At 38.7% G+C, this 15,836-nt stretch overlaps 1 protein-coding gene across 1 annotated transcript in view; it reads left to right on the top strand.

Moving 5' to 3' along the window:
• The window catches only part of LOC135943245 (uncharacterized), a 110,721-nt gene that overhangs the window by 55,571 nt on the left and 39,314 nt on the right, over positions 1–15,836 (top strand). The window contains exons 6-7 of the mRNA XM_065489699.1: positions 1,978–2,178; positions 11,135–11,203. Of these exons, the coding sequence (XP_065345771.1) occupies positions 1,978–2,178; positions 11,135–11,203 (270 nt within the window). The remainder of the gene's footprint in view (positions 1–1,977; positions 2,179–11,134; positions 11,204–15,836) is intronic.

Below are 15,836 nucleotides of genomic sequence, written 5' to 3'. Positions count from 1 at the left end.
ACGCTCTTCCTCCCTAAAACCTTCAACCAGACGCTATAAATGATTTGCGTGTACATGAATAGCTAGGCAACGTGACGTCATCACGATTGCACCCCCTGCCGAGTTTCATCTACCTGAAACTCAATTTCGCACTGCAGATGACATTTTATATCTTTTATATCAAAATCGCGTCAAACCATGACGTCAAAATATTTTCCAATATATATTTTTTCTTTATAACCGGTCGTGGATATGATCTTTAACTTTTTATCCTTCAGTGCTCATTCATTTTTGATTGAGGAAATATCTTGAAAATTGAAAAGGTTAAGAATATTTTTTCAGCTTAATTTAAATATCTCAAAGGAGCAAATGATGTAACAAAAAGCTGCAATCTCATTACTAGGGCTGTTAAACTTACACAATCGACTATCTCTCAATCGTCAAACCTTAAAATGGGGTCAACCCTGCAGTTTTAAACAATCTAAAAAGTGGCAAAATGTGTAAAATGGTCTAATTGCAGTCTAAAAAGGTTAAAAGCCCAACCAAATAATTCTATTATTGCTGAAATCAGGTACTTTCTGCTCAAAAGGTTAGCATTCTAATTGAGATTTTTCACCAAAAAAATATTTTGTGGCCTGTATTAATATTTTCGGCACTTAAAATTTGATTTTCATGTTTTGCAAAAATTTAGACATTTATTTCTTTGAAACAAGAACCTTGCAATGAAAATGTGACAAAAACTAAGCTGCATCATTGACGATTTTTTTCAATTTCATATAAGTAAAATACTCGTGGATTGAGCTGCAAACGGTTACCTAGAAAAAGCAAACAAGATAGTGATGACATACGATCTGAGAAGCAAGCTCAATAGGAGGAAAAAGACACATTTAGAATTTGTTCAAGTCGTTCTTGGGATTCGAATTCCATTTGAATTGATGCGCAGAATATCGAGACATTATTGCTTTTGGGGTTTTTTTTTGCCAGAGGCAGAGAACGTATTCCGTGACTCACGGAATTGTGTTGAAACGAAATTGGAGATACAAAATTGAATTACGTGGAGCTAATGCAACGTGAATAGAATGCCAGAATAACTTCCACTTTCGCAGAGTGGTGGTTCAAGTGAAGAAAAATTCATTCACTCGCGCGCATTGCGACACTAAAACGAGGGATTTCTTGCGCACCTGCCGCCAGAGTAATATGCGTTCTCAGCGAATTAGATTGAAAAGTGGTATGCACGACGTCGAAAAAGCTCCTTTCTCCGTGGCCATCAAGTAGAAAAACTCGCTCGCCGGCTTCATCAAGCTGGAAGCGCGCTCTTTTGCGATAGCGACGAGCTCCTATTGTCACTCATCCGCCAAGAGCTGCTCTTTTCTCTCAGCCTGCAAAACTTTCTGCGGGCAGCACAAAAACTCGGCATTTGCATCCGACTCAGTTTTCACACTCGCAATCTAACATGACAAGACATGCTGCCGAGTGGAAGGAGCAGTTAGTTGTCTTTTTACAGAATTTCGACAAATTTCAGCGAAAATGAGCCCTAAAAGCGTCTAATTCTCTGATACTTCCTTTTGATCTCGTTCTTTGTAAACATTCATAAATGCGTCATTTTTAAGCTTCTCAGAAATCTCGAGCAACATGTCTTTGAAAATCATCTTTCAAAGAGCTCAGAAGGTTTGGCGTTAGGAAATATTATAATTAGGATCACTCAGTCTTAAGCCATGAGCGCAGATGTGTTCCTTTGATGTTGTGCATATTAAAAATTTGGCCTACTGAAGTCAAGAAAATACTTTGCAATTTTATCAAAGCACATCGAATTAAAGTAAATTTACTGTGTAATTAACGATAATGGTTGTTTCGCTGCCGGAAAAAATGTAGCATTTTCATTGAATGGGATTTTGGTGCGTTTGTTTGATAAGAAATAACATTGATTTTTATTGGTATGAAATCAGATGTTTTTCCCCAAATGTAATTTTAACCAACCAAAACGATTTTTCTTTTCAGGGTGAGGAGAGCAGGTACACGCAGGCCAGCACCTTCGAGTGTCTGAGGTGCGCCGACGGATGTGACGCTTGCATCGACGCCAGCCCCTGCGTATTGGCGCTCAACTGGGCGATGCGTAGCGCTGTGCTTGGACTCTCTTTGGTGCCCGTTCTCTGCTTGCCCGTCGTCGTTTGGTTCACGTGCAGATACGGTCACGTCAAGGTAGGGATAAATTTTGTATCCTGTTATTCATCAAGGTTGCGTTTGAAGGTGTCCTTGGTTGCAAACCGCTGGTTTTGCAGCTTTTATTGAATGATTTAGTATGTTGATTGTAAAATTTTGTCACAAATTGGGTGCAAGACTGATTAAACTTAATCCTGTAAGAGAATAGTAAATATTTTTGCTGTATCTTCTAATCAAGTGAAAGTAGTCCACTTTATGTGTTAATATATGATTCCTAGAGTCAAAATAGCCAAGGCAATCAAATTACATGGCCGAAAATTCTATATGACTTGCCAAAAATCTGTGGCAACATAAAAACCGTTATTTAAATAAGCGGTTTTTGGTCTGGACCTAGAAAAAAGGCCACAATAATATCGGCGACCAATCACAGAAGGGAGCGGTTCTCTGAGTAGGTTTTTGAGGTAGTACTGGCCTATCAGCTCACAGCTAGATCGAGACAACAGCAACAGCCAGCGCAATTGAACGAGCCTAGCAACAAGACAGGTCAGGCATAGCAGCCAGCATGTAGGACAGAAATCGATTGTCAACTGTCAAAAATGAAATTCCAGAGCTATTAAAGAACTCAGTGGACGAAATATTAGTGAAACAGAAAGATAAAATGGCTTTTTTCCGTGTGTTTATCTTCTATTTTTGTTGCAACATCTCTTTTCTAATAAAAAGTTAAATCTACAGAATAAAGCAAACCTTCGATCCATTTAAACAATGGCAAAACAAACTAAAGCTCTGCGTGTTCTCAAATATTTGACATGAAAAATGAAGGAGCTATCTCATCATCATTTGCAATGAAGAAAAATAAAATTTCATCCTTTGACAACGTTGTAAGTGATATTAAAACTGGAATGAGGAAATGAGTACTTTTTTTACATTACTGCAGATTTTCCCTTTGAGATTCTTAGTTGAGATATTAAATCCAGTGCTGCTATTATTACCAACAATGCAAACAGTGAAATGTAAATTATGCACCTTGATCATTTTGAGCAGTTGGAAAATTCCATGAACGGCGATTACTTGCTCTCAACTTGTCAGCTAATGGGAAGGCATCTTTGATCATAATTTCATTGTGGTGCATAGGTATACACACACAACAAGTGACAATGTCGCGATGACATCAAAGGTCCTTTGCTCCTCCAAGCCGATCTCGAGCTTCAAAGTGGAAAACGCGAGTAGGAAAACATACGGAGCTTTTCTGCTCTCCTTTCTGTGACAAACAACGAAATTTGCTCGCGTCACACACACACGCCAAAAACAGCTAAACGAATTTCTTTCGCCGCCGCGCCGCAAAGGGGTGTTTAGTTTACGTTAACATTCCGCCACTTTTTATTACGTCCCCCGCCTCCGGCAAAGACATTTCTCACCGTGTGCTTGGCACTTTGGAACGACATCTCGTTCCTCATGATTAATTAATTGAAATTCTTTTTGCTTTTGTAGCAAGCAACGTACCATTCACCGTACCAAACGAATGAAACGCTTTGAAGCAGCGAAAAGAGAGGTCGCAGAAAAATAATATGACCTGAAGTTATATCAAATGTTTTGCTTAATTGAAAGCTAGCTTAATTGAATTCGAAATAAAAACTCGACACAAATTTAAGTCCTACAATTTTTTGGAATGAAAATTTAAGAAGTGAAATGCGACCTTTTACGTTGACTATTTTATTTAGAAAAGTCTCGAGTCCACACCAAAAATAGTGATGCAAAAATCGAAAACCTGCAAATCCAGTTATTATTAAAGCCAGTTTTTTTTATTTTGTTTCACTACCTGCAACTTTGTTGTAACTCAATTGAAAACTGGCTCCGCAGTCTTGCTTGGTAGTTTACAATTTGGGGCAATATATTTGGATCTATCACAAGGATTTAAGTCCAATCAGTCTTGAAAATAATAGTGCAATTGTTTAACGCCGCAAAATTACCTACAAAATACGAAAAAATTGATTTCAAATATTTTAAATTATAAAAATTTATGAGCCAGGAGGCTTTATACACAATACTTTGAAAAAAAAAAATTGGTAAAAGCAGATAAATTTAAATTGGTTCAAAGATGGTCCGTATAGATGAGGAACATAGTGTATATAAGGCGATTGACTTTAAGTTCGTTCATAACATCGACACATTGCAATGTTTTGAAGACTTTTGGTTAGAGTTTAGGATCTGATCAATCGATCCTTTCCTCAGTCAGCTCAACAACCAATTTTTTCCTTTCACTGCCAGATTCGTCTGTCTGCTTATTTTTCCAGTTGACGTCCTTAAAGTATACTCTTCCGTTATTGTCTCTGAAAGACGCATTGAATATTCACGGCTTTCAGCAGATAAGGGAGAGTGGATCTGGACGAATTTATGATAATATCTTCGCCGCTATCAGAAATGCGTATCAAAAATACGCCGAGAATTTTTTTCATCAAATGCCGGACTACTTTGAATATGAGAGTGATCATTTTTCCAATTTTGAGATAGGCGCAGAACATTTACCGGTATGATATCAACAAAAAACTGAACACGCGTGTCGTTTTTCACATTCGATAATCTGATTCCTGCTCCACTAAATCTAGCATTTTAGGACATTCGGCCATAAAAACAACTATTCCGAACGTTCCGTGAACATTTCCATTCCAATAAATTACCTCCCATCGGCGCACTTGCCGCAGTCGGCTTTTTGTTTCGCCCGAAAAACCTTTTATAACATGCACGACACTCACATACACGGTGCGGCGAGCATTTTATTGAAATTCGGATCGGCGCTCGCTTTCTTTCCCCTGCTCTCATTCTTTATTCGAATCTCGGCTAGTGGCAAAATATATATCGCGTGCTGGACGTCATTCAGCGCGAGATGTTCCTTTGCTGGCCGCAGCACGATAATGAGCGAGAGGCAGAACGAAACAAGAGCGCGGCTCTTCATAATTCCTGCTCTCGCAATCGTTGGGCGTGTCCGCCGCCAGAGAGAATAGATGAAAAGCAGTGTTTATTTTTCTTGGCGAAGGCCGAAACGTTGTAAATAAATACAGCACCAGCAGTCAGAGTAGAGGTTTTCCAAATTTGCCGCGTGCAAAATACGCCAGTTTTTCAATGCTAAAATGCCAATATTCTTGAAGACCATTATTTGTCATGGCTGATTCATTTCAGAAAAATTTAATTTTTCTAATTAGGTATAACGTGCAACGAAATAAATTTTGATATCCAGTGTTTGCCGTTTGCAAAGTCTTCATAAACTTTGCTGCAAATTTTTAAACAATTTAGGGTTTCTATCTCTTAGATTTCTAAGAAACATTTTGTAATTTATTTAACTCTTAAAGAACCTATTATGTAAATATGTAAAAATTCATGGCAAAAATGTAATTTATGTGAAAAGCGGCAAGGGCAAGGAAAATAATTATAATGTCATCACTACTCAGGGTGGCAAAGATAGGGATGCGTTAATTTTTAAAGTTCTTGCTAGGCTGCTTGTTGGTTTTTTCTTTTGTTGTCAATGCTTTTTAAACTATCGGGAAGGAACAACAATCAGGACGTGTCCTACCATGACACTGATGACGTCACGATTTAGCCGCACTCTCTTCATCCAGAAATATCTTGAGCTATCATTTATGTACGAATAGCCTAGAAAGGCACCATGGAATAACTTTACAGCAGTAATTTTCACCAGAAAACAAGTTTACCAGAAAAACAACTCACATTTTGAAAAGTCTGCTGGCATCTGAATGGTATTTTTCCAGTTCCAAAAAAAAACTCGCGTTCTGTTAAAAGCCGTCATTTTGATCTCCAAAAGGCAATGTATTGTGTTGGAAAAATTTTGCTCACCAGACAGAGCAGCAGCGTCGAAGCGTCAAGTGCGAGCTGCTGTTTATTTCCATTCAGATTTAAAACGCATTGTCGCTCCTGTGATATTCCTCACTTTTCCCAGAATAATTGTGAACGCAGCGCAAGTCGTGAAGCTGCTTTGTCATTTCACTATTTTCCTGCCGCATGCAAAGCCATGAGCAGCACGGAGTTTCACCGGGCGAGCGGACGGGCGACACAAAAGTTTTTGAAAAGAGACCGCTGCTCACGTTCAACGCCGAAATCATTATTGAAGCCCGCCGGTTCTTTCGCCGCACGCAGCGAAAAGCAGCCGAGCCGGCGTTTTTTCCCCGGCAAACTCATTATTCGCGATCGGACGGCGAAGCTTCTTAGCCCCGGGGCAAACAATGAGTGCTGATGGCGAAATAATTGGACGGCAGCTGAATTAATTGAACGTAACCAGAGACCTTGTTTAAAGCGGGTTAACGCAGCCTATCAACTGTTGAGCAACTTGCAGCAGCACTATGGTCCCCAACTTCCTCTCGCTAGCTCGCTCGCGACCTTAATTACGACGCAATGATGAGAGCAGGAAGTATATACCGGCAAGTAACATTGGGGCTGATTGCAACTCGTCTCGCGAGAATAATTCGGACTCTAATTTCTCTGGCAAACTAAAGTCATTATACCAACACACGTACCGGATGATTTGCAATCGTTACGGTGATACGTCATTAGTAGAGCTAATGCACCCGCCGATGCTGCAATCTGTCACTCGCGCGTGTGATCAAAGGCCTCCACTCTGCGAGTCAATCAGTTGAGTGCTGCAAAGTTTGTGATATTTTCGTATTCACACGGCGTAAATTTAAATTACCGTGTTTTCCCAAATTTACCGTTGTCAGCTTTCCTTGTCATCAGATGTGATTGTTAGATGGTTTTTTGGAGCAAAATAATAGGCTTTAGGGAGGTCATTAGATGATTTAGATGGTTCTTTGGTGCACCGTTTGTAATTAATTCAGTTTATGGCTGTTTTCGAGCCCGTCTATGTTTTTCATGAAAAAAAGCCAGCGCCACTGTGACGCCGAAACTGTACATAAAAAGAAATGAAGTAACGATGATAACTATACTTCAATAATTAAGACATTTAGTGACTTAAAATAAATTCAATAATGTTAGGAGCGTTTTTATCAGTAACTATTTTAGCAAAATGTTTCACTTTCATGAGGAATTTATTAACCAAAACCGACGTTTTTTAAAATTAATTTTATAATCCCTTGATTGTAAACAGCTTTTATGTTTCTTAATTTGCAATTATTTTGGACAAGAGGTCTCAGCTGTGCTGCTGTTTCATGCGGCGGCTGGCTGAACCGGCTGCAGCCGAATTTTAGCCTGGTGCGGCTGACAAGATTTTAATAGTGAAGTTTGATAGTGCTTAATGGCCCCAAGGGCCGGAGGATATTTAATTTCCCCGGTACTTTACAATTGGCTTATATATATATATATATATAGTTTTGCCGAACTTACGGCAGCCGGCGGCTAACCACGTGACCCAAAATTAGCCGGTTGGCGCGGCACAGTGCGGAAGGCTGAGAATTTAACTCTATTTTGGACCTTTATGTTTTTTCATATAAAAAAATGAGGTTTATATTTTATAATAGGAAAACTGACTCAGTTAAAAAAAATGCAGCGCGATTAGCTGTTTTTCTTATTCTTCCTAAAAGAAGACAATTTTGATTACCATGAACGATCCAAGTAAGTTTTAAAATAATTTTTACATTTTAAGGTAACTTTCAGCATTCAAGAGGACTGAAGATTGGGCCAAAAACCAGTATTTTATTTTACTTTCTAATTTGTTCGAGTTAATCGCATTTTATATTCACTGGTAGATTCAATATTTTGCAATTGAAAAACATATTTTTTCGTTACTTTGATAGCTAATTGTCATTTAAAAAATAATTTTTGTTCGATAATCCACGATAAAAAATATATATTTGCAAAGTGTCAAATATAGGCATGAGCCAACAAGGAACTAAAATTAGATTGTCAATATTGGCAAAAGAAATCTGAGAAATCTCTAAAAATATGAACATCTCATATATATATTAAAAAGAAAAACAACAATGCTCCAAATTAGCTCATTAATTTCAGCTGAATACAAGAGGCAAGTGGAGCAAAATTTGAAAAAAAGAAATTTACAGAGCTAATTTATGCATCCAATACTCTTGACTGTTGAAATATGTATTGATGTGCGGCGCAGAATCGCTTAAAATAGCCGTCGCCGGGCGCGTTTTCTCCAGGGGAAAAGCGCATTTTCGTTATAATAATATTTTATTCAGAAATTTATAACCAAGCGGCTCATCTGCTGCATAATTCAGCGCCGGAGCGGCGCTACCGCAGCGGGTGCGAATTCGGGAAAGGCTGTTAAGGTGCCGATGAGATGCGATCTCCTTCTTCTCGACACAATGCCGCCGCGCCAGTCTAGCGTGCAATAAAACGGCTGCACACGTGGACGTACATAAACACATACATATTTCTATGTGCGTACATACTTACTTAATATCAAGAGCTGCTGGAAGTATACGTAATGTCTTTCGCCAAGTGCCACCCAACAGGCTCCCTTACTTAAAGCTGCAACATCATTAGACGAGGGCGGTGCAACTTTATAGCGCCAGTCAGCGCCGTTTCGCTCGCTCGATGTTGCTTAACGGCCGCCGAGTATGCCTTCCATTTATTCCAAATTAGCCGTCGTCTTTCCGCTTCTTTTTTTTGTCAAACACTTAACTCGAAACGACGGTTTTAACGCTATGCGAACACTGAATGAGTGGCTTAGGCTATTTTTCTAGACTTGCCGATTTTAGTTTCCTCTGCTGATAGCAAAAACCTGTTTGTGCAAAGCCTGAAATGGGCAAACTCGCTCTAGGGCTTGGAATCACGAGCGGAGGCTTTCTTGAAGATTGCATTTAAATTGCCGCAAAGAGAAAAAATAAGGACAACACGTCTTAGCAGAGGAGCTAAAATAAGATCAGGTCTCCCTATGAAAGGGCCGAGATAAAATAGACAGCTTCTTTGGCTACCTATGGTGAATTTTAAAGAGGCAACAAAAATAGGTCATGGAAAATGATCTGAGGTTTTAAATTGATCTTAATGTAGTTTAATAAAAATGTAGAAAAATGCGATAATGTTTGAAAACTTTGAGGCATGATATCTTAATCATAATTAGATTTTTTATTTGCAGTTTTATTACACTACTCATTAGAACAGTCATGATTTTTTTCTTTTACTTTCAATGCTGTCTCCATTGACTCAACACTTTCTAAACAGATATTTAATTAATGAGTGTTATACGTGTGGATGTAATTGATTAATCAAATTTATTGAATGCACAATATTTTGATGTCAAATATTGACACCTAACAAACGCACCAGGTGTGATACAAGACTGATTGAACTGTATCCTCAAATAGAACCAATGATGAATAGTATATGTTTTGCTCTTACTTGTAATTGAGACTTTAGAAGCAGCTGCCTGGTGATTTAAAAGAATGACTCAGGGAAAAAATTACATGGAACAGAAAATGGCTCCTCTCTTCCTCTCTGTTCTTGTTTTTTTTCAAACTTAATTTTTTCGTAGACACAATTAAGCCTATTTTTGTGCACCAATTTTGTTATGTAATAGCCTCTAATTAATCTGAAACTATTTTTTACTCTCCAAAAATTAAAAAATAGGGTCAATTTTTGCAGCAATGTGCTAATAAGTCTACCCATGAGAGAGTCTCTCTTGCGCGGTGATGGCGGCGGCGGCGGGAGAAAATGCTGTGTATGTGTGATGTGCACTCGAAGGCTGCCAGCAGGCCTGTAATAAGTACAAGGAGGACGGGTTCGCCGCTTTTGTTTCGCAAGCTCTTTAATAGTGCCGTTCTCAACCCTTTTCTCGGGTGTAATCGATCAAAACGACGAGCGTGGAGGCAGGCAGGCCAGGCGAGGCGGGCTGCGTATTTGTCCCTTTGGCCGGTTCATCTCTTGTTGCCAATTCGAAGCGTCACTTGCACCCCCAATCAAAATTCGAAGCGGCACCCCACACCACCCTGACTGCTGCTTCTGCTGCTTAATTAAAACGCACGCCTGGCTCATTTTGTCGCCATTAATTATCTCGCTCGGCGCAGCTTCAATTGTTGTTTAGCGTCTTCTTTTCCCTTTCTATACGGGCCTTTGACGCTGGAGTCGCTGAAGAGTTGATCAATTTTAGAACCATCACAAGTGTAACCTTTGTGTTATTTTAATTGGTGATTCAAAGGAACGTGAAAATCGAAGGAAGGCAGCTCATAATTGGAAAACTTGGGCTGTCAAATTTAGAGAAAAATGACAAAGAATTATTTTACATCCATCTTAAGGAGCTGAAATTTCCTTTTTTCATTAAATGAAGCACTCTAAAACTTTTCTTCCTCGTTAAAATTTGTAATCAACGTAAATCTTTGCACTTATGTGGCTCGAATTCAGTTTTTTTTTATATATTATGCTTCATTACTAATTAAGACTGCAGCTCAGAAAGACTGACAAACTAATTCTTTGATTTTGGGGAGATAAATAAAAAGTTAATAACCAATTGTAAAATATATCGTGCTTTTTGATCATTAATTGGCGCGTGAAATTGATTTAATTCGGAATAGCTTTGGAAATTGTAGAAGATTGACAATTTTTTCTGTGCTTCATGTGAACATCATATTTATTATTTGAAAAGTGCGACCACTCGAGGTTGTTTTCATGTTGAATATAATTAAAACCAGGCTCATATTTATTGATCGAATGAGAACATAATTATGCAATCTTAAGGTTTGAATCGTCTAATACCTTCTTTTGAGCTTAAAACAAAAAACCGTCTAAATTACCCTTGAACCTACCTAACAAAGTTTTATATTCGTTCGTTTTATTCATTTTATCAAGCAGAAGACACCCATCTAAATTTTGACTGAAAGATATCTGAATTTAAATATGGCAAAAGTTTAAAAGTAGTAATCCATGAAACTATTAATTTATTAGTCAGAAAATCATCCTAGAAAATGGTTAAAACTTTCTAATATAATTTTTTGTGTCAAAAAATGAACCCTTTCCCGAAACATGACATCAATTCACCCATTTCGCTGAGATTGAAATTTCGCTTTTGTTTGTGTTGCAGGTTGTGCGGGCCGCAAGTCCGGTGCTGTTGCGAGTAATTGCGTTGGGCGCGTTCCTCATTTACTGCACCGTAAGTATGAGTCATGAATATGCATGCATGCTCGCATGGCCATTAATTCTCGTTGGTTATGCAACCGGCTGGACGGGGATGCACGCGGGAAGTATAACTCTCAATGTCACTCGTTCCGGCGCTGTTGCTCGCATGATTTGCGCGAACTGAGTGCCAATTAAAGGCGATGCACGTTTTTACGACGCATATCGTGAAAATGTATTTACTTCGATGGGAAAAACTGAACGAGAGCCATGCTGGAATGCGTTTTTGCGCCAAATCGATGATGCTCCATTACGTTGAATCGGCACGCAAGCTATCAGTGATTTGATTTGAAAGGGAAATTTTCAAATCGTCGATTACTATCACAGTTGGGAGCATGTGGACGCAACCGGGTATAAATTGCAATTCGCGCCTCAATTGCTGGGAAAATTTGTTTCGGCGTAATTCCATTTCGAGTGTTTTTAATATAATATGTATATATTCCATTGACAAAAACAATCATGCATCAACCGTATTCAAGGGATTGTTTACATGTCGTTTATCAAAGGATTAGGCAAGACATCAATAAAATATATTGTCCATTGTTGGCTTCAGCAAATCGGCAATAGATTATAATTATTCAATTTTGGATTAAAGTATTCATTTATACTGCAAAACTCTCTAAAATGGTTTTGTAAACGTTCTCGGAAAATTGTGCGTCCCAGGTTGCCGTTTAAATTTCTGAGAAAACTGGCAACGAAGTTTGCATGCTAATCATTGCATTAATGCTCCTCATTAAAAATCATTATTTATTTCACCAGAACGGAAATTTGCCACGTAATTCACATACCGCTGGATAGGCATTGGAATCAAGCGAAAAAATCATTGAATTTGCGATAAATTGATAAACTGCAAAATGGAAGTCGATAATTCAGATTATTTTCTATTGTTGTCATTTATCGACCCACCTTTATTAAGAAATTTGTCCACTAATTAATCTAGCCAGGAAAAAAACTAAATTTTTACTATTTATCTCAATAATTTTTCCCATAATCAGCAAAATGTGTTCAGTATAGCTTGTGAGGAAACCTCTTGTTATTTTGATATGATAGAAATTAAGATTTTCATCAGGCACAATTTTAAGGGAATTTTTATTTTATGATAGTTGATAAAAATATAATTTAATTGCAAATGAAAAGCAAAAACGGACATTTTAAAATTATTATCCTCAAACATAGGATTGAATTTAATTTTCCGAAGCTGCACTTTGCCCTACTTTCTCCCAGCAACTCATCCCTTCTCGATTCAGTTTAATCTCATTCCCGCCGTCGCAGAAATCGAATTGGTGCAGTGCATTTGGCCTGAGGTTGCCCTTCGGAACAGCAAGCTCATCAATCTGTGGGCAGTATACTTGCTACTAATTGCAGCTGTTCGCCTCTGATTTCATTTTTTCTCTCTCTCTCTCTCGCAACAAAGTTGGCACCACGGCCTGGGGCGCGGTGACGGCGGCATACGTGTGTGTTGCAAACAGAGACTCGCCTTAATTGCACCCAATCGACACGCAGCAGGCAACCGATAATGAGCCCCCAGGGCTGCCGCAGGGAATCTGTGCACTTTGCTGCTGACTTTCCTCCGAATTAGCCACTCTCTTGCTACGACGCAATTCTGAGAGATGAGATTTCCACATCACAGCAGCAGACTTCAATTCAACGCTTGCCATTAAAGGCCAAAAAAACAAAAGAACTGTATTTATTTGGAAAAGGATCTCATTCCGAGGAATAAGATTTTTCGTGTCTCTTCCTATTATTTTTTCGCATAAAAATACAAACAAAATCCTAAAAGGAAAAAATGCCGAGAAAGTCAGAAACACGATTCTTCGGAGATGACAGGAAGATTAAATGAGAAATTCCGATGATTCTAGATGTCAGAAATGTTACAATCCCTCTTGATTTGATGATCAGGAAAAGAGACTATATTTGTCATGATAACAACCTTTTTAAAACTTTCAAAAACTATCCCAAAATCAACTTATTGTTAGAGCCTGATGAACAACTCAAATCACGCGGTAATTGGTCTTAATTTTTTGTTTTTTGAGATAGTAAATTTATAAAAAAAAGATTATATTTTTCTTACAATTGTTCTTTATGTATTAAAATGTTTATAGAGAAATTTAAACATGTCAATTTTTTACATATTAATTTTTTAACAGTCGCTGACAATGAGTTTGAAGGCCAACAATGTTGTTGATGTTCAATAATCGAGTTTGGCCTGTGATTATTTTTTCAAAAGTGATATTACTCCAGAAAAAATATCTGTCAATTGCTGACTGCTTCTAGGGCTAGGGAAAGTTTCGAACTAAGAAATATTCTCAATTGCTATGAACTCTTGTCGAAAATACAATACTTACATTTTTTGAACAAAACCATCTTCGAAGATACGCTCAACCTTCGGTTTTTTCAATTCATGGAGATGTTTCAACCGGGGTTACTCTATTAGTTGCTTTGAAGTGCTGCATCCAGCAAACAAGCTCATTACAGCTATCTGGATCAATTGGTTTAACAGTAGAATTCGATATTCCAGCTTTGCAGCAGGTCTTTGTCATAACGATGCGAGAGACAAAGGAAAAAATGTGCATTGTGCAAACACACACGAAATACTTGGATTGAGTGGCGAAACAATGTAGAGCTGGTGCTTGGAGCTCGACCTGATTGCAAATATAAGCACTACAATTTTTCACTCGGCGGAGCGGTAATTCACTAATTATGCACTCACGATAGCGCTAATGAAGGCGTATTTGCCGTTGGCTGGGGAAGCTACATATGCATGTGAGGATGTGAGTACAAGAGAGCAGGGCAAAAAGCAGTGCGCACTCGAGGTGGAAGCTGCAGAGGACTTGGCCGGGCTTCCCAGCCACTTAGCACGTTTCTATATATGCATATAACGTATTATTTATCATGCGTTTTGCCACTGCAAATGCTATTCGCTCGCTGTTATAAATAGAAAACGATCGGTACTCCGTACAGGGGTGTAAAGTCACGTCGCGTAGTTTTGCTTTTGTCGCATATGCAGTAATCGTCTTATATTCAATTCCGAATCGTGCGTAACGCTCTCACCGACGAGGAAGATTTTGTCGTAAAACGCAGCATTTTTTGAGTTAAGCCTTTCATGCATGCTGCATGACTGAATTACGTTTCTGTTCATTTTACGGGCTTTGGCCAAAGGTTATAAAATTCAGCCATAAAAACACGTGACCATTTGTTTTCTCAAATCCATTCGGATCAGCCCTTATTGCGATACTGCACAAACAGCAATAAGAAAAACAAGCTGCTCTCATTCGGCTGTAATTTATGTTGAGCATAATATACTTGCCTATTTTTATATTTCCTTGAATCAACACGTGAACAATAAACGTCTCTGTGGTGTGGAATACTATCCATTATTTCCATCTTTTCTCATTAAATATTTCAATTGGCGCTCTAAAACTTTGAATTACGTCGCGATTGTTTTTTTCTTGTTCTTTATTTGTCATTTATTCATGGAGGATAGTAAAATAAAAATTTCATCTAGAATGATTCGAGACGGTTCTGGGTGTTGCTCAAAAGACTTCAAATTGCTGGTTCGTTCTCAGTTCGCACAGAACAAAATCCTGCTAAACTTAATTATAGCCAATATCCAATAGTAAGGTTTACTGTATTACGAACGAGGTGCCAATTTATATTATTTTTTATGTTTACTTTTTATATTTCTGCAGAGGTAATAAATTCAGCCGTAAAAATAAAACATGTACTGGCCATTGGTTTTCACAAATCCATTGGGATAAAAGTCCCTAATGCGATATTGCACAGCCAGCAATAAGTAAAACTCATCCAGCCATAATTAAACTCAAGCTTTTATTTCCTTTGAGTCAACAATATGACTGTCCATGTCCGGTCAGTAATTGCTTACAAGGGAAAATATTGTCTCGTTTTCTACTCAATTGAATTATCAATGCTTTTCGCAGAGGGCGTTTTAATCAATCAATTTGTTGGGGTCAAATCATCCGGTCAGTCGTGTGGAACTAGAAGCACTCAATTTGCAGCCAAGTCGACGTTTATTTTTCCGAGCTCATTGCACTGAAAGCATGTAAACGACGCACTTTTCCTCCCGACAAAAGCCATCTCCTGATGCAGTCGCATGCAATAACGGACGACGGGTCAAGATTGTCGATAAAGTCCCTTCGGCCGTCCATCTTTCTTTCTTTCTCTCTCGGGTGGGCAGCAGAGGGAAAAGCTGCCGGCTCGCATCAAAATTAAACTCGCTCATCGCGTAATAAAGGAGACAGAGAAATCTGTTCGGCGCGCCGTCCTGGCGAATTTCATGCGTCGCTGAAGTCGAAAATACACGCGCCGGGCGCGCGTGACTATTGACTCGTTTTTGCCGCGCGCCTATATTTCTTTTTCCGCCCCCGGACGCGGCGTGTGGCTTTGCGAGGACTTTGGAGGCAAGTAAAGGGATTTGCGAGCTGTCAGATGCCTAAAATTGGATGCCGCCAGTCGTCAATGAAAAAGCACTGCCGCTCCTGATGGAAAAATCTCGTCGCTGCACTCCCCATTTTTCGGCGCAAAAGAGGCTCACACTGCTGCATTAAAACTACAGAGTGACTCACCCGCCTAATTAATTGATTGTGTATCGG

This window comes from Cloeon dipterum, chromosome 4 (assembly GCF_949628265.1).
Source record: "Cloeon dipterum chromosome 4, ieCloDipt1.1, whole genome shotgun sequence".
NCBI classification, from domain to species: Eukaryota; Metazoa; Arthropoda; class Insecta; order Ephemeroptera; family Baetidae; genus Cloeon; species Cloeon dipterum.
This window is presented reverse-complemented; position numbering and strand designations above follow the sequence as displayed.